At 32.5% G+C, this 21032-nt stretch overlaps 1 protein-coding gene across 3 annotated transcripts in view; it reads right to left on the bottom strand.

Annotated features, from left to right (window-relative positions):
• FBXL17 (F-box and leucine rich repeat protein 17) overlaps nt 1-21032 on the bottom strand; it is a 544511-nt gene that overhangs the window by 299037 nt on the left and 224442 nt on the right. Inside the window, exon 7 of one of the 3 annotated variants that reach the window (XM_079143523.1) lies at nt 7201-7244. The exons of the other annotated variants lie outside the window; for them this stretch is intronic. Coding sequence (XP_078999649.1) covers nt 7201-7244 — 44 coding nt within the window. The remainder of the gene's footprint in view (nt 1-7200; nt 7245-21032) is intronic. 3 annotated transcript variants of the gene reach the window in all.

Here is a 21032-nt window from a genome sequence, read left to right as displayed (position 1 = left end):
TAATCTCACTCCAGTTGGAATGGAAGTCAAGAGGGGGCTGGGGCTATGGTTGTGGCTCAGTGGTACAGTGCTTGCCCAGCACGTGCGAGCCACTGTGTTAGATTCTCAGCCAGAACCACATAAAACTAAACAAACAAAATAAAGGCATTATATCCATCTACAAATGAAAATATTAAAAAAAAAAAAAGAATGGAAGTCAAGTATACAAACAATAGCTAGGCAAGGTGATGCATGCCTGTAATTCCAGCTGCAGGAGGATCGCAAGTTCAAAAGCTATCAAATGAGGAATGTCCTAAGCAAATTAGCAAGACCCTGACTCAAAATAAAATACAAAAAGGGGCTGGGGATGTGGCTTTGTGGTTAAGCACCCTGGGTTTACGCCTCAGTACCAAAATAATAATGATAATAATAATATAAACAATAATAAATGTTGGAGAGGATGTTGAGAAAAAGAAACACTCTTACCACTGCTGGTGGGATTGTAAATTCACACAACTGCTATGGAAATCAGTATGGAGGTTCCTCAAAAGACTAGGAATGGAATCAGCATATTACCCAATTATATCACTCCTTGGGATTTATCCTAAAAAATTAAAGTTGTTATACTATAGTGATACATGTACACCCATGTTTATAGCAGCACAATTCACAATAGCCAAACTATGGAACCAGCCTAGGTGTCCAACAATGAATGAATGAATAAAGAAAATGTGGTATAGATACACAACAGAGTTTTATTCAGTCACAAAGTAAAATGAAATGATGTCATTTGCAAGAAAACAGATGGGACTTGAGACTATTGTGTTAAGTGAAATAAGCCAAACTCAGGTTAGGGTCATGTTTTCTCTCATATGTGGAAGCTAGAGAGGAAAAAGGAAATGAAAGGTGTTGAAGAGACCTCATGAATATAGAAGGGAGATCAGTAGAGAAAAGGGATTTGGGGAGGGAGGAGGGAAGGGAAAAGGGAAACACTGGGGAATGATATTAGCCAAATTACATTGCTATATTGTGTGTATGTATGAATATGTAGCAACAAATTCCATCATTATATAAACTATAATGTACCAATTTAAAAATGTGGGGGAAAAAAAGAAAATATAAAATAACAATGACTCAAAAAATAACTCTGAAGTCACTAAAAAGTAACCAAAGGGAGGCAGACACACTTAGGGACTTGGCCTCTCAGTTGAGGTAATCACACAGGTCCCACATTGATGCAGCTTTTCCAGAGGGCACTGCCCAGTCCTCCTGTGGATGAATAGCACTTGTGCAGAAGTTCAGTGACCTGGAAAGTGAGAGGATGTGGTTTGGGGTGACCAAAGGAGAAAAATGATGGAGATGACAAAGCAGGGAGCAGAAGGAGGGGAAGGAGATTGAAGATTTTGCATTTGAACTCTATTTAAATCCTTGGCTGGACCTGGACAAGCACAGGTCAACCTCTAAAATATGCAGAGGAAAACTTCAGTGGAGACCAAAAGAGCTGAACCCAGATGTCAGAAGTTGCCCATAGCAATGAGAATTTCAAGTTCCAGTCCAAAAATTGAGAAGGTTGCAGGAAACATGGAGATTTTCACTGAATACCTAAAGGATCCTACTTCAGGAGTAAGAACTGCATATCAACACAGAGTTGCACTAGAAGGAAGAACACAGTTAAAGCAGACCCTTGCTGAAGATACGGAAAACTAAGTCTTCCCATGGTCAAAGTGATCATCCAGTAATTTAAGTAACTGCTAGAACAAACTCAGTATTCATTCTTCACAAGAAAATAATATCCAGAGACCACAATATGTTATCAACAACATCCTGTACATGATTAAAAATCCTTATTTTATGACATAAAGATATAAAACTATAAAATTTCCCGTCCATATATGTTCATGTATATCTTATAAATTTTTGTATATTCTGTTTTCATTATCATCCCATTTAAAGTATTTTCTAGTAAAAAAAAAAAAACTGAGGACAAAATTAATGAAATTAACTGAAGATGAAATCTTCTATAAATTGTAAAATGTAAATGTATGCAACCCAGGAACAAAATCTGTCTTTAATATACACACATAATTTCTAGGGAAATGTACAGTAATGTGATATAATTATAAAAGCCTACATGTAAATGCTAGACATATTAAAGTAAAAAAAAAGATAGTTATATTTTACATAATGGGAATTTAAAAATTTCTGGAATAGACAAAGTAGCAAAGTTGCTGAGATTTTAGTGGAAACCTAGAGTCAAACCCTAATTATTTGTTCCTCACTGAAAGAAATGATAAATCTGTTGTTATAAAAATACTTGGTATCAACACATTTTAAGAATCATTCTATTACTGTGTCTAAAATTGATTTTTCTTAAAATATACTTCTATCACTACATATCAAATAAAAAAGAAAAGAATAGAAGCAATTAAACTCCAGCTTTAATCTGAAGTTTCAAGAATAATAATTTGTTTCTAATGCAAATATGTTAGCTCTTTTGCATGGTAAACAGGCACTGAAAAATTAAAATAATTAAAGTAGCAGAGGTCAAAAGAATTATACAAAGAACTAAACAATCTTTAAAAATTGAATTATATAATTTTATTTCTAATCATACTTTCAATGATCTATATTATTCTAAGAAAAAAGAATTTCAATAAGTGTATTTTATTTAACAAATCCAAACACAAGAGTTAGATCTACCTATTAGATATGCAAATACCCACCATCTGATAATATGCATCATCTAGTATCTGATTTTTCAGTTCATGCACTCCTAAGTATGGCACTGAACAAATCAGAAAAAGAATAAGCAAAGGACAACATACCAGTTTGATATGGTCAGGGGAAATCTTTTAAAATAAATAAATGAAAGGGGGTAGATTTATTTCCAAAAGACTTTTCCATTTCAAATAATTCATTTTGTTTGCCTACAGAGGAATATTTTAAAAATACATTGTCAAGGGTTCTAAAATTCTAAATCAGTACTAGAGTATATTTTACATATATCTAGTCATGAAAACATGCCAAGTTATCTCTCTTAAAGAAAGGTTCTTTCTTTTTACTTTTATGAAGAGAAAATACAAACAAACAAACAAAAACCCCCACAAATAAAACTTTTTTATTTGGTAAAAAAATCACATATGCTATGTTTTATTAAGTTTTAGGATCAGTATATGAAGACTCAATAAGCAATGAATTCAACTTCAGCTTTTCTTTAAAAATAAAAAAATTTAAAAGAGTAAATAAATTATAGGTTTCAATGTATTATATGTAAAATCAATTCATATAATGGTACTTTATGAAAATAACTATATTTTTATGTGGCTACTTAAGAGAAAGAAAAGATTTTTTTAAAAACCCTGAAAGTCAATGATTTATACTTGATAGGAATAAAAAAAATCTAGCTCAGTTTAGCATTTTAAAGGTTCAACATTATATAGAATGAATGCACCAATTATTTCTGTGTGCCACCTTTCAACCCTAATTACCCAAAGGTAACTTTCCATTAATAACTGTTGCCATTTTATTTCATTAATATATCTGCTTTTTAAAAATAGTAAAAAGAAGAAGATCAAAGTTTATGTAAAAAGCAAGGAGTAGGTTTAAAGAATTAGGCTTTAAGTACAAAACTGTCTCTTGTAGTTTTAGAAAACATAGTTAGACATACAAAGAAATAAAAGGCAAAACCTTTACAGAAGACAAATATATTATTTTTGGATGATATCTGTCTACTTCTAAATGCAAGATAATCATTTATAAAACTATTAGAAACTACGTAAGTTCAGAAGCCCAATTACAAAATATTCAAAATTATGTTTAAAAGTACAAAGTTTACATATTTAACTAGAAAATAATACTGAACCAACACTATTCCCAATAGCAATAAAATTGCTGAATACATAAAGCTAAATTTTAGCATGAAATATATATAGTATCTTTAACAAGGAAACAATAAACCTCAAAAAGAAGGGATTAAGCAAACTGTGTTATTTTATACATTTTAAAGATATCAAATTTCCACAAATAAAACTATAACTATAAGGCAATAACAACCATTTCTAATATTGTGTATGTACATGAAGAGGAAAGGAGGTAGGACTAATGTATTCAAATGTTACTAAGTAGACTCAGGAAAAAAAAGCAGAGCCAAGCACTATTTCAGTAACATAGACCTAATATTAAAGATCCTAAAATCAATTCAGTACAAAATTTGATTTCTAGGGAGTAGGATAGAAGTTACTGACTGTAGATAAGTGGAACTGTTTTCAGCTTGAGTTTGAGTGAATCAGACTTAGGAGGAGTTTAAGATAATACACCATGAAATATTCAGATTAGGGAATTGAAGACAATAGCATCTGGAAGCTAAAACAAGAAAAGAAAGTCATAATAGGCTTTTTCAGTTTTACATTTTCTCTTAGGTATAGAAGGTACCGGAGGAGGTAAAGGTAGTTAAGAGGAGATTCACAAGTCTGAAAATAAACCTTGAATCTTATTAAAACAAGGAAAAAGGAACCAAGAAAATAGGAAAGTCCACAGCAAGTGAGGGGTGGTATTTCAATGAGTAAAGCGATTTTTAAAATTTATTTATTTTTAAGGATAGCAGAGAATAAAGATCAGAATGTACTTGGCCTACTGTCACAGATGATTACTATGGATAGGAAAACCTACAACTGGACTATCAAGTTGAAGATATGTTCTCAGAACCCTTGCAAGTTTAGGCCCTTTCCTTGATTCAAAACACTGTGAAATTTGATCCAAAAAATTTCTAATGCAAAAGGATGACATGGGAAGTTAACCTTTCAAGTTTTTAAAAAATCTGTTGATATGTGACACATCTTCCCTGGTTCTCAATGTTTACGTAACCCCTTCAAATTCATATGTTGAAATTCTAATTCACAATGTGAAGATATTAGGAACTGGGGCCTTTGCGAAGTAATTAGATCATAAGGACAGAGTTCTTTCATTACTGTCCTTATAAAAAAATCCAGAGTGCTAGTTCATCTCTCTACCATGTGAGGATGCAGCATGAAAGTACTATGAACAAGGAAGCAGACCCTCACCAGCTCCAACCAGAATGGCACCCTGATCTTGAACGTTCTAGCCTCCAGAAAACTGTGAGAAGTATTTCTGTTCTTTATAAGAAACCCAGTTTATGGTATTCTGTTACAGCAGCCCAAACAGAATAAAACAAGGGGAAGAGTTCAGACAAACATTTCGTAAGGAGTAAAATTAACAAAAATATTTCATTTTCCATCATATTTTCTTAACTTCTTTTAAGTCCATGATGTCTTTTTATGAGCTAAAAATCCTAAATACTTCATGAAGATAAAAAAGCGAAAAACAGCAATGTCAACTTCAATTGCAGCATTATTCTCTCATTAGGGTAGTAAAAGTTTATATATTTCCCAAAAGAAACATGATTGCAATGAGAATTTTAAATGGAGTATCCCTATAAGGAAAAAAAAATTATAAACTAAATTTCAATAGGTTATTTTCCTTTGTCAAATGCCTAAAAACAGAAGGGTTAATCAGTTATTTGAAATGTCTATTTCTACTCATGGTGAGGTTTTTATAAAACTCAGATCCTAAAATCCATGAGGAGTCACAATGAAAGAATGCACAATTAATAAATTTTGCCTGCAATAATCTCTTCCAGGCAACACCAAACCCTTTAAGAAGGTAAGTGAAGTATAATACCAAAATTAGATTTATATATCCTAGAAAATGGTTTTATACTGATGAACAGCATTAAATTGACATAATGGCTCTTACATTTATAGTTATAAACGTAACTTTTTCCTACTTTAATTGGCAATGACTACACTGACCTTTTTCTCTATAACTGTAACTACAGTTCAGTAATTAGACAAACCACTACTTACTTGTGAAATAAAAAGTAAAGGAAGAAGGTCTCAAACATTGGCTTTGAGAATGTAAAACTGTGCTAGTATTGTATTGGGGCAAAACAAAAATAAGTTACCCAAAGGAAAAACATGTTATATTGTTATATATATATAAATCATTTTATATTGTTTGGTTGAATATCCAAATTACAGACTAAAATCCCATAGGAAAGCCCTTTCCATTATACTTAGAGGCAGTTCTCCTGAAGACAAAAATCAGATCTGAAAACAGGTTTGAAAGTCAAAACTGAATTGATGTTATCTGGGACAGTTGGTAAGAGGCCAAGAGAGGAGAGAATGTTTTCTCTAGAAGATCTAAAAATAGTAATAACCAAATCCCCATTTTTGATCCATGCAGGCACATCTGCCTTGCGCCCATATATTTCCATGGGGAGGTAAAAGTATTGACAAGAGCCTTGGGGAAAAGTCAGCTTCCAAATCATCCCAGAGGACTCACAGTTGAGGCTCTGCAAGGAGTCATTTCTTTTGCCTGAGTACAAGAACCCTTCCCTCTACCTTGCTATTGAGCCTCAAGGAAGTCAGCAGTCACTTGTCCTTTAAGCCATCACATCAAGAAGCACTATATCCTTGGAGGAAAGGTAGAATGGGACATCTTTTTTTAATAAACAGGATTTTGCAAAGTGATTGCCTGCTGGAGACACCCTAGGAAAACAATCACAGCATGCTGAAAGAAAAACCGACACAAACTCAGCCAGTAGGTTAGTTTTTGTCACAAATTGCTACCCACTGGCATCCCAAGAATTCTATACAGTCCAACTCTTTCCCATCAGCTGCAGTCCTTGGCAGATCACATTACTGACCAAAGACAATTCAAGTCAGGATTCAATACTATTTTCTCATTAGGATAAAAAGAGTTTAACCATTTCCTCTATCTATAAAAAGAAATATGACAACAATGGAGATTTTAATTATATAGAATATCTGTGTTAGGCACTGAAAACCAGTAAGAAGATCTAAATTAGAGTGAGGGATCATTTCCATCAACTAGAGTAATGAAATTAGGCATATAATAGGCAGATTAGGGAAGTTATTGTGCAATGTGTGAAAATACAGGTTATATAAAAGACAATATACATAATTAAAATATTTTCAGACGTAAAAATGGGCAACCATTATAGAGGCAGCAAATAAGATTTCAGAGTGTGCTCAGCAGAGCTTAAAAGGGTGAGTAGAAATAATGAAAACAAAATGTGGCAAAAGTGTTAACAAAATTATATAGCAATCCCTTAACTATATGAGAGGTAAGTATTGCTAAACTGTAAACTCTGCAAGTCAGGAACCCAAATGTTCTACTCACTGCCTATCCCAAATGTCTGGTCAGGGTAGGTGCTCAATAAATATCTGAGAAAATGAACAAAAAATGAAATTATATTCTGTTGTTTTATCTCACGTCTTCTTGGATCAGATAAGCAACTACATCTCATAACGTTTAACAGACACAAAACAAAAAGGTCAATAATTCTTCTGAAAAGCATTCATTTAAAATAGAAAACTATTTTTGTTTTTGCTTTTGTTTTTGTTGTTTTTGGTACCAGGGATGAACTCAGGGGCACTTAACCACTGACCCACATCTCCAAACCCTTTTTTTGTATTTTATTTAGAGACAGGGTCTCACTTAGCACCTTGCTAAGCTGTTGAGGCTGCTTTTGAACTTGTGATTCTCCTGCCTCAGCCTCCCAAGCTGCTGGGATGACAGGCATGAGCCACCAACTGTATCAGATCTGTTTAACACCGGACAAATTACTTCCATCTCTTGCACCTTGGTCCCTTTATTTGTAAAACAGGAATAAAAATAACCTCATAGGATTACTTTAAATTTAATATATGTAAAGTACTTGGAAAAATAACTTGCAGAGTTAGTGCTAAAAAGTGTTAGTGGTTGCTGCTGTTATTCTGAAATGCTATGCAGGGAGGTTCCTGAAATTCTAGGCAGCTGTTCACTGGTTAAATTAACTCAGGGTAGAGTCCATTTATAATTCAGTAATATGTCACCAGTAGTAAACATACTACCTGGTACATAACAAATGATTTTGTTAAAGAAGTAATACAAATTGTATTGAATCAAACACCTACATTACAATGTTCTCAATTAGTTCAGGAAAAAAGTCATCGAGGTCCCTTATCATTCACAGCATGAATATCCTATGTAGTTAATCCAAGTGTGACAAGTATTTTCATCTAGCCTTTGGTAATATCTAATTAAAAGATAGTTATAATAAAAGAGTTTATATGTTTCATTTTAGCCAGGGCTCATCAGAGAATCAGCCTCTCCACTTTTACATTTATAATTTAAAAACTAAGGTCTCAATTCTTTAAATGCATTATTTGACACCAAAGGTAAAGAAATAGATAGGAAGGTTCAAATGACAATCAAATAATGGAAAATGGGATAAGAAGTCAAAAATTCAGGACTTTAAAACATTTTTAAGAACAGGTACAAAAGATATAGAGAACTACATATTGGTCAAAACATGTTCAGCATTATGAACATACTTGTTTGGAAAATCACGTTAGAACTCTAAGAAAAACTAGATTTGTTTTATTTATGAATTTAAAATTTTCTATCTAGGTGTCTTAAATATCTCTCCCTTTGGTTACAGAAAAATAAAGTTTCAATTTGTTAGTTTGATGTAACATGTTGAATCATCTCAAACCTGACAATAAACTATTTTTCCTGATTTTCTCTCCTAACATTTATAAGGAACAAATAACAGACAAGAATGAGTTTTTCCCTAGCACCTGCAAAGGTCCTCCACCATGATATGCACATGGATTGAGTATATCCCCTAAAAATTCACTGCTGGAAACGGTCCCAGTATAGCGGTGCTAAGGTAGCAGGACCTCTAAGAGGTGGGCCCTAGTCTAAGGTTGACATTGGGGTCATTATCCTCAGGAGGGATTAATGTAGTTTGCAGGACCCCAGAAGGTCTAGAGACAGCAAGTTGGTATAAAAAGAGCACATCTAGCTCCTGAATTCATCTGGCTTCCAATGTCTATGTAACCCCTTCTACACCTCTTTCCTTTCCTCCACTGTTTGTTTTAATAGAACCAAGGAAGACCTACCAGAGGCCAAGAGATGGCGTTGCTCAATCTTCAAACTTTAGCCTACAAAACTAGGAGCTAAGCAAACCTCTTTTTTAAATAAAGTACTCAGCCTCAATGACTTTGTCATAGCAACAGAAAACAGAATAAAATATCTACTAAATTAAACTACAAATTAATCTAAAATAGAATAAAGGGGCAAAGATACTTTTAAGAATCAAAATAATTCCCAGACCAAAGCAAAAATGTGGTATCACATTACGATCACAATGATAGCCATAGAAAGATGATGTCAAGCAGAAATAAGTTAACTATATAATGTATCATCCAAACATAACATTTGATCAGATGGCTAATAACCAGGACTATGTGGTACCAACTGGAACATAAAACTACACAAAAGCATAAGTGGGTTTGTCCTTGTAAGAAAGAAAGAATACAAAGCAGTAGAGCAAACTTCTGTATTGCTCTACCAAGTATTATAAAAGGATTATGTTTCAATAAATGTACTACTCATTTGATAATTAATCATGATTTAGTCCAACACTGTTCCTATGCTATAGTGCTTTTAAGTTGATTATTTCTTCTAATACATGGTAGAGCTTTTGAGCACTGTCATAATATTCCTTTTCAAACACTACATTCTTACATTGTACACTATAAACTGTAGACAGAAATCAATACACACTTATTGCTAATAATTATTATTAGTTTTATAGCTGATATGTACTAAATACTTAATGTGCCAAGAGCTATTCTAAGTACTTTACATATACAATCATATTTAAATTACATAACTTCATGAAGTAACACTACTGCTGTCCCCATTTTACAGATATGAAAATGAGACACAGGGATGTTAAGTAACTTGCCAAATGCTAAATAGGTAGGAAGTGATAGAGTCAGGATTCAAATCCAGACTGATTCTAGAACCTGTACTCATAACCACCATACTATACTGTTTCTTAATGGGAAATACATTGGGTTTGAATGACTCATTCTGAGATTTTTAGTTCTTAAATCTTAACATCTTTTTTCTTTGTGTGTGATAGGATTTAAACCCTGAGCTTCATGCATGCCAAAGTACAGGCTCTAACACTGAACTAGATAGGACCCCAATCCAACATCATTTTTAATGCTCCAAAATTGTTGTGATAGCATTCAAAGTTGACACAAGTATGGAGTAATACAAACTCTTCTATGAAGATGCAGAAGACTATATTGGTATAATCCTTCTAGAAGAAATTAAGCAAGATATACAAACATTTTCAACATGTATGTCCTGATATGCAGAAATTCCATTTTAAGAATTTAACTCTAAGGAGACATACATAAAAGTATACAAAGAAAAAGACTACAAAATATTGTTACACATGCATAAGTGCATATCTAAAAAGATGTTCACAAAAACAAATGGTAGAAATCTCTAAATAGTGAGATTTTAGGTAGCCTCAATTTTCTTTTTTAAATTGTTTGCTAAAATCCTATTGAGTGTCTGTGTGTGTGTGTGTGTGTGTGTGTGTGTGTGTGTCATTTTGCCATTCAGATGAACATAAAAGAGATATAAAAGCCTACAACCCAGAGAGAGTACAGTCAATTCTAGGCCATAATAGAAAATAAGTGCTAGTAAGAAATCCATGTCTGATAAGGAAACATGAGAGAGGAACTGAAAAAGGGCATATAGCATCCTCACAGTCGAGGGAAAGCAACAGTCAAGCTCCACTTCTGTTACTAACTAGCAGCATAAACCTGGACAAGTCACAGATTATCTTTGAGTCTAAAGTTTCAAAACTACAAAACAAAGGTGTTAGATGAATATACTCAGAAGTTCTTTACAATTCTCAGTCAATGGTAAAAATTTTCAGAAAGAGCAGGTATAAATGTCACAACTCCATCGCCTGACAGTCACAAATGGATTATTCTGCAGTTTGTTAGTTCATGTTTTAATTGGCTTGTACAGGATGTGAAATTCTGAAGTCCAGAAAATAGGAACAACAGTAGAAACCCCAAAATACACTTGGGCAGTAGTTATTAGAACTATGATTCAGGGAGTGGGATAACACACTACCCCCTAAGGAAAGAGCGCACATCAGACACCTCCCTTTACCACCTCCCTTTCCCATTTCCAAGCAGTTGACAGTTCCCTTATAACATTTCACTTTACACAGATTAAAAAAAATACATATTCTCTCTCTGACACTGTGATATTAATCTTTCTACTGACAAAAATCTAAGGAAAGAGTCAAATGAGACTTTGAAGCTGTATTCCACTGTGTTTCAGATATATCAATAAATCAAATCTGGAGAGCTGTCAATAAAAACAGAATAAACGTCATTATTAGCATGTTTATAAGCCTGCAAAATACATGCATAAAGGAAAGTATACATCTTTCCCTGTCTTACGTCTAGGACTTTGCCCTTAAGCAGTCCACTGAGTACTGCCTGCTCAACTCCAGCAAAAACACACCAGTGAATACCTGTATTTTAAAATCTCTGCAATTTGAAATTAAGGGGATGTTTCTGTTGTCTTTCTTAAAAACTGAGAACAAATAATCTGATTTTGTAAATGGTTGATCTCTTAAGTTTAAGAAACATTTTGAGTGTGATAGTAAAAATGTGATTTAATATATTAACTGAATGGACCCAGATGAGAGTTAATGAAAAGGTTGAAAAAGAAGAAAAAATAAAAAAATAAATAAAAACAAAACCTCAAAACCATATGCAACAGATGAAGAGCCTAGAGTTTGTAGGTAGAAGGCTGAATAAGCTGCCTTTGCCATCACTTCCAATCAGATTCTTGGAATACAAAAAAATCCTCAAAATTACATATGAGCACTAAGTAAATGGTTCATCTTCTCAACTGAACTAGAAATTAGAAATTAAAACTATGGTTCCTGGAATATTTTGAATTTCATTTACTCTCCAATTACTATAATTTTGTAGTCAAAGTCAGATAGTCAAAGTATATTTTAAAAATTGTGACTCATTAAAATATATTTTGATGAAAAGTCAAAGTGAAAAACATTTCATAAATGCATATATTGATGGATCTTATTTTATGGAAACATAAAATATAAGTGAAGATTGCTGGGTTTTTCTTTTTAATCTTTATTACAAACCTAAATATACTTTGTCCACTTAATCTGGGAACAAAGAGATGTTTATGAAAACACACAATGAGTACACTGTAATTACCTTATTTTCCCAAGATAATTACAAACACTTCAGTGTTATCATATGCTAAGTAGTAAGTAACCTTCAAGAATCTGCTACTGTCTTTACAAAGTTTGATTTAAGACCTTCACTGTCAATTTGCAGGAAACCACAAGGCTAGGATGATGATAAAGCATTGATGATGGATGGTAACACCCAAGCCACCATTCTAATAATGAACTAATGATTCATGTTCAAGGTGCTTTTGAAACATGATTAAGTCTCCAAACATTTCACTAAGTTGGGTTACCATTACCCCAATCATAAAAGAGAACTCAAATAAGTTTGCCAAGGTTATATAGTGAATGACCCAACAATGAAAGTTTGGAACAAAATGAAAACAAAAACATAACAGACCCCAGCTTCCCAACTCCCATTGTAAGCTCTATTCATTAGTATACAGAGAAGCCTTTCAGGGTAATTTATTTCCTCGGTCTGAGTCTAACTGACCTTCTCTGGTAGCCACTGGCAAGTGTTTGCCAAAATGTCAATGACCAAAAACTCTTCACAATGCCATGTTTTTTTCAAATGAATATGTCACGAATCAGATGAAAATGTCATCAATGACAACAATAAAAGAAAATATTGTACAGAGTTAAGAAAGAGAAGATCCAAATTAAAGAGGTAAAAATTACCAGAGAAAATGTCATCAGTGACTATCAATAAACAAGTAAGCAGAGTATAGCTTTAAGAAAGCAAAGGAGACACAATCTAAAGGAGAAAAAAAAAAAAAGCCAAGAAGCACATGCTCTTTAATGGATCAGAGGGAAAGAAAGACTATTTTTACAAAAGCTTGTGAGAAAACTACTCTCTTTCAGAGATCGGACTGTTGTTCCTGGGGGAAAGAGGAATGAGAAAATGGGAGGAAATGTGTCTAAGCACCTGTGAGGAATTCTTCAGAAAGTTATTCATTTTCTTATTTACATGTCAAAATGAATGACATAATTTGTGAATGTCAAAAGTAGTCATAGAAAATAAAAAAAAATTGAAAAAAAGTTTATTCCTTGCTGCCCTTAATATAGAAAGTCCAAAGTTGTTGATGTTTCCACTTTGCAGTAAGTTTCACCTGTACAAATACTTAAAACCAAACAACACAGTTGGATATATTTACTCTTTTAAAATTTAAAAAAGGGAGAAGGGGTGGTCTCACTGAGAAAATTACTTTTGTACTAAGTCTTGGGATCTTTATCAAAATTGAACCTAGTTTGCAAATGCTATTATTGAAATAAATGACTGACATTCATTACTGATGAATAGAACATATCTTTCATATTCTGGAATTTTCATCTGTATATGACTAGTAAATTTTAAATAATAACTTTAATAGAACTTTCAAAGTAATATATGTATAGGTTTTTCATTACCTACCTGAGGATTAGCTATTTTGAAGATTAACTGTGGTCCGGGTTTAGTCCTAGGCAGTTTACTTTACCTAAACGCTTAAAGGACATCATTCTTCCAACAGACTGCTGAAGTAAAATCAATGCTAATATAAGCAGTAATAAAACACAGAGTTGCATTTTAGGATTTCCTGCTACTTTGGATTATTATCCCTATTTTCCCCCATAAATTCCCCCAAATCAAGGTCAATATGGATCATCACAGATTCTAAATGTTTTATTAAGTGTGATGTTCACCTGTAGAGTCTACTTAGAGGACTGAAACATATGGTACAACTAACAGTGACAAGTTAGTAAAGATAAATACAATCATTCAAATTAAACATTAGAAAAATACTATCAGAGGAAAAAATCACAAGGCAAGTAAGTGTGTATACAATAAATAACAGAAAGACAGCACTATAAAATTACTGTGACTTTGTTTCTATTTAAAGTTATGTTTTTCACAAAGGAGGTGACCATCAAGTAGCAGTATTGTATGTGTGGATGTCTAAATGTCTGTCAGGGCCTACTGGGTAATACTTTATACTTCTCCCCCTCTAACAAGCTTCCCTGTTATGTCCTACTTAAGAGATAGATGGCTGCCAAGGGCCATCACACACACACTCCTACACCCACACACACAAAGCTCCTCTATATGATGTCTGAGTACTGTGAATAAACTTGTGAAAGAAAAATCTTGGAAACAAAAAGAAGACTGGCATCTATTTATAGATTAATTACTAAAAGTTTCTAATTCTAATAAGATCATAATATACAAAATATTAACTATAGTAAAGTACATTTTTTTCAAAGATAGTCATCCCATACATGTATATAAATCTGCAGAAATATTACAAAAAACAACTCCTTTTTTTTTTTCCCAAGTTCATAGCTAAATTAAATAAAGAAGGTCAAGGCATTGTCTTATTTTGTCATTCCTCTTCTAAACAAATTGCTGCCACAAAAATAACATGTTTCTTTGGGATTTTTCTCCCTCTGTTTGCATTCAGTTTTTTTTAATTCCAGTAAGATTAACATGTTGTCATTTAAATTAAAATTACTTCCATACCCACATCATGTAAACCACATGAATGGGAAGTTACACTCCATATATGTATGATATGTCAAAATACATTCTACCATCATGCATAACTAAAAAGAACAAATTTTAAAAATAGCATCCATGTACCTCATGCAAAAACCACCTTTCTATGTTGGCGAATTCAGTGAGTGCCTGTTTAACTCTTGAATTACAATTATGGAGCATTTTAAAATTAGATTGCTTGCCATTCAACCAGTCAATCAATAAGCATTTCCTTAGCTCTGGATAGGAGCTTAGGACTGTGAAAAAGTCACAATTTCTGGACATAATTTTAATTCCAATGTCATTAATACATTATAAAAAATTTATAACCCATCTGAGTAGAAATGAACACTAACAAAAATATGCAACAAACTCTCTTCCTCTTCTCCTCAAACAAAAAATAAGATTCTTAAAATATATATTCCAAGCATAGAAAAATATGTGTGTGCATATATATTATGGGCATGCAATAAAATAATTAAATACATTGGCAATTTATTAATAAAGAAAAAATTAAGTCAAAACCAAAAGAGAAATTCAGTTTAAATTCACGTTAAAAGAAAAAAATGAAAACTACTTCCCAAATGAAACCAGTTCTAAAAATACTATAATAAATCATGGAGGAAATGTTCCAAGGTTTTATTCAACAGGCAATAAAACCTAGAGGCAGGTCTGATTAGTGTGCTGCTATGGTAAATGCTAAGATGAGCAATGATAAATATATCAGAGTCACTTACTTACAGTGACTGGTTTATTGATGTATGGTCAAGGAGATAGTTAAAATTAAGAATAAATGCATTTCAAAAATGAAAAATCCCAACTTCTATTTGTGGGAATTTTTGGCAAATATTAATATCATTATTACCTATATACCACAGAAACTATGTCCTGTAAGACTTATTATTGAAGGCATAGATGTTGAAAGGTAAAAATAAAATGATGATTAAGATAGCCATAACTACTCTAAGGCAAAGTCTCCTTCTCTTTATTTCCTCTTAATGTGACATCAAAGAAGAAAAGGATAAATATTTAATACTAAAGATTAAATAGTAATACTAGAAACAGCAGATGGACATTATTTTATTACAATACTTATTTGATGATACTTATTTTACTATAATGATATTTTAATGATGTTTAGCTAGCACTTATATTCAGTAGACTCCATTGGTAGGTTTGACTGTTTATGGCAACCAAGTGTATTTTCAAACTCAGAATAAGCTACTGGTAGTAGTTTCATAGCTAGGAAAATGTAGGAGCTTTGAGGTCAGACAGATATGCATTCAATTCTGACTCTACCTACTAGCTGTGATTGTCAGAAAGAGGTAAAATGACCTCTTTGTGCCTTATCTTATCTCATCTACAAAATAGGGCATAATGATACCTATGTCACAGAATTAATGTGATGATTAAGATAATGAAAGAAAGATGCTTAGCACCTTGCCCAACTTAATATAAAGTCTTCAGCACAGAGCAACCACAAAGTCAGAATCTTAGTCATCAATTGCTATGTAATGAACCACACCAAAATTTAGTAGCTTTAAAAATAGGACTTTTATTTGCTTATAACTCTGGGGCCAGTGACATGACTTTGGCCTAGCTAAATTTCTGCTGGTTTCACTACACGAGACTCCAGGAAATTGAAGGCTTGATTGAGACTGGATGGTCTATGAGGATCTCACATGTCTCACAGTTGATCCTGACTGCTGGCTACATGTATTTATCTTCACATGGTCTCTCATCCTTAGAGAGACTGTCTAGGCTTATTCACATGTTGATGGAATGATTCCAAAAAGGCAAGAACAGAAGTTGAAGCCAACGCTTGGAAATCTCATGACATAATTTCCACTATATATACAATTAGTCAGACCAAGTAACAAAGCCAGCCCAGATGCAAAAGGATAGAGAAACAGACTCCACTTCTTAATGGAAAAGTAGGCAATGTCACATATACAGATGTGAAAAACTTGTAGCTATATTTTGCAATCTTCTATAGTCTGAAAAATGAGATGATTTTTATAGCACCTATGTTATCTTTCAACTATAAGGAATTGTGGAGTTCAAGTTTTGAAGGGCAGAAAAAGAAGTACTAGTTTGTATTTTTCCCAAAATGGAGTAACACTGCTCTGCTTGCCTCAGTGACAGATTTTAAAAAAAGATCAAGATCCAAAACCAATGACTGGGAAGTGGTTTGCTCAGTTCGTTGGGTGGTTTTCTATGTTCTAAAAGTCCTCAACACGTTTATATATGATCTTATCAATATATTTATTTCTATCTGATTTGCTATTTTTACCTTTTACAAGCAGCTTTCAAATTGAACATTCCATAACAAATAGTGTCACTAAGAAATCTAGATTGACTATGTAGCACTTCTAGAAACTATGAAGTTCATAAAGAAGTAAATATGTCATTGTAAAAGATCAGATACTTTTATTCTGCTCCATGAAAATGGTCACTAGAGGAAAATTTGGTTCTTGAAATGTAGTTAATTAGCTAGGCTGAGAGAGCTAGTCATACTGATTTAAGAAAAGATAAAAACTTACAGTAAATAATACTTCTACTAACAAATAAAAAAAAAGTCTAAAATAAAACTTGATATTTATCCTTAATTATATCAAATATTTTCCTCAATAATTTCTAAATTTCTTGTCATAGTCCCAGAAAGTCATTTTAAAATTTTAATTATGTTATGAGAAGCCAAATAATGCTCTTCTAGAGGAAATGTCACTAGTCAATGCCTCTTTTGGTGGCTATATCTCTTCACATTGATGAAGGCATCTTGGCATGAATTACTTGAAGTAGACCATTCAAAGTGATAATTAGGGGTTGTTAAGGTTTAGATATGAGTAGTTCCCCAAAAGCTCAAGTGTGAGAAAATGCAAGAAAGTTTAGAAGTGAAACTGTTTAGTTATGAGTGTATTAATCACTTGAATGGATTAACTGGGTGGTATCCATAGGCACGGAGTGTGTACCAGGAGGAGGTAGATCACTGAGGGCATGCCTTTGTGGTATATAGTTTGTCCCTGGTGAGTGAGAGCTGTCTCTGCTTTTTGATTTTCATGTCCTAAGCTGCTTCCTGCTGCTGTGATGTTCTGCCTCCCTCAGGCCCAGAGCAATGATGCTGGCTATCTGTAGACTAAGACCTCTTAAACTGTGAGCTCCAAATAAACTTTTCATCCTCTAAAATTGTTCTGGTCAGATCTTTTGGTCACAGCAGCAAAATAAATTAAAACAGGGGTTAAGGTAATCATATCATACAGTTCAGGAATAGGTACTCCTCAACTTATTTTTTTAAATATCTTATAAATGTCTAAAATAACCTTTTTGTTTAATTATTTCAAAGTTTTACATGGGTGATAGATACACTATATGTTATATGGAATAGTTATCGTTTTTGAAAAATAGTGATTATTCTAACATTTTTTTAATTATATTGCTTACTAATCTTAATTGCCAGGATTCTAAGACAGTTCCAAAGAGCATCTTGAACAAACAGAAAAGCAATTAGCCTAAATTAATTGCTTTGCTGATGTGATTTGCAGTAGGTATGCTTGGTGGTTTTGAAACTCCTGCCAGTGCTTTCACAACTTGATGTTTTGATGGATTTTTTTTTTTAGCCTATTTTTGCACCAGAGCAATTAACCAGATAATTGTTGTAATGTGAACCTGGCCTTAATTAGTATGTTTAGGTTCATAGTATTAATCAACCAAATACTAAACATATATTTAAAGAGCATCACTTAAAAGTACTACTAGAATAGCTAAGGAAAAACTTGCAACATTTTTTTTTTCATATATCCAGACTTTTCTCACCAAGGAAAAGAGCAAATGCTGTAACTATTTCCTTTTCCTTTTTTCAATTAATAAGAAAGTCAAGTTAAGTTTCTAGTTCTTCATTTAAAAGTATTCTGAAGTCCCTAATACAAGGACAAAACACAATCACTGAATATTAAAATTCTATTTATTAAAATAATGAGATTATGGCTTTCAAATAAAGAGCATACAATACATAAAGCAAGCTCTATTTGAATACAGACCATGACATTAAATCCTTAGTTTATTAAATATCAGCTTCATTCAGAAAAAAAATAAATCTAGAAGAAAGGGAGTGTTTGACTGGATTTCAGCTAATGTATGAAAGAAAATTTAAAAGCAGATTTACTCATCCTACAAAAGCAGAATTTATAATTCTTTCAGTATACATGTATAAAAATTAACTTCTCAGAGCAGGGCCTTAGGCACGGTTTTGGGGAAAGGAAGTGAAACAAAAGTAAGAGGGCCAAAGATGAGGACACAGGACCTCCTTAAAAGGACAGAGACTTAAAATAGCACATGGCCACACAATGATATATGCCATCAACAGAGGGATGAGCCATGAATTCAGTTATAGAAAAATGTGATGTACCACTTCATTATAACCACCATTATTATTTCACCTTTTCTTTAAATATAAAAAATTTCATATTCATTTTAAGAGAAATTATTAGTTGCAATGTACTTGTGTTAATGTATATTTTGCTTTTATCCATACTTCAATAAGTAAGGAGCTGTTTTACATTGTTTTAAAGTAAATATTTTATCAGTTGAGGAATTTATACACATAAAACTTTTCCATTTTCATGAGTCAAAAGGGTTCAAGCTAAAAGTATTCTGTCATTCTTCATGTCTTCAGGAAACTACCCCCTTTCTTAATTTGTAAAAGGACTATCATACAGAAAATAACCCAGGTACATGCAAGTCAGGTCTGCCATTTTTAATTATTACCAATCAAGTCCCAGCAATTTTTCTCTGGTTAAACATGTGTACTTATTTTCTGAAATATTTCTTTACGCCACTGTTCATAAAATACTTTAGGATGAAGTAAAATCCCTTGCACTAAATTAATTACTAATCACAGGAGATATTTATCATCTCAAGCCTTTTAAAAGAATTGTCAGATTTAATCACCTTTTTCATATTTTCACTATTTACTGGGCTTCATTTATCATACATTTAAAAATTTTGACAACAGTGAGTTAATTTAATTATCATTTCCAGTTTGAGGGAGTAAGCATAAAATAACTCTTAGAAAAAAGTGAGGTGGGAACGATGGTAAAATTCATCCAAGTAGTCAATAAACTATTGTTTTCATTTAAAAAATGAAGATTTCCTTCATTGTTGGCAACTTAAAAAAAATTTGAGCCAAAACCATAGGCTCATAAAACTACATTCTTCATCAAATAAAATGTATCCCAGTCTTTCCCAAAATTTGATTATGAATTTTTATTTCATAACATAGAAAACATGCTTTGTTTTCTTTTGTTTTAAATCCTACAAACTTTGCTGGTGTGTAGTTTGTAGAAGAACACGTACTTAGTATTCATGGGCCCTGGGTTCAATCCCTGGTGCCATAATCAAACAAACAAAAAACAAAAACCCTGCTACTAATACTTACTATATATCTGTTTATTCATCTTTATATTGCCTGGAAAACATAAAGTTAGTAGCAATATTTAGAGTAACACATTCAGGAATACCCATAGTATAACTCAATAGAAGCTCTATTATTTGTAGAAATGTTCACTTAACACATTATTGCTCACTCAGTACCAAAGAAATATAAAAGTTAAAATTATCATTACATGTTAGTACTGTAATAAAGATTCACATTATTCTATTAGACAACTTAATATGAACTTGGAGAACCACTAGACCAAACTCATTCACAACAAATCCAGTTTCCTTCTCATTTCCAGAACTGGAATTAAAAATCAAGTAGGCTGAGATAATATGCCTCTCATACAGATTTTCCTTTTAAGTGATTTTACTAGATGAAATACTTTGGGGTTACAGGATAATTATCAGTTCCTTAAAAATGATATTAGTAACTAGAAATACTGAAAGAATCAATAACAACTGATATTCAATACTACTACTAAACAACTGACAGACTTCTTTTAAATTTGAATATAGTAAGAATCTTATGTGAGGCTAAATACATACATCATTTTGTCAAAGAAGTTTCACCTTTTGTAGAAAAATACCACCAAATATTTGAAAAATCATATGTATATAAAAAAGTATACAGATTAGTCATGTCAATCATTTTTTACCAAAGGTACTGAAACCATCAATGAAATTAACTTCCTTCTCTTTAGAAGGAAGAGAAGTATTCTCCAACTAAAGGAGTTAGTTGGTAATGGTTATTTGCTAAAAATGACAAGAATGGTTATCCTTTAGTTGGTAATGGTTATTTGCTAAAAATGACAAGAAATATTCACAGAAAGTGAAATAAATGTGTGCCATTACATACTTAAATAACTATACAAAATTCATATGTGAAATTTTTTTGAGACTAACTATGAGTCAGGTGTGGTACAAAAATAGACAAGACTTTCTACTTTTCCTCAAGAAATCTCATAAGAAATG

This window comes from Sciurus vulgaris (assembly GCF_902686455.1).
Source record: "Sciurus vulgaris genome assembly, chromosome: 6".
Classification (NCBI taxonomy): domain Eukaryota; kingdom Metazoa; phylum Chordata; class Mammalia; order Rodentia; family Sciuridae; genus Sciurus; species Sciurus vulgaris.
This window is presented reverse-complemented; position numbering and strand designations above follow the sequence as displayed.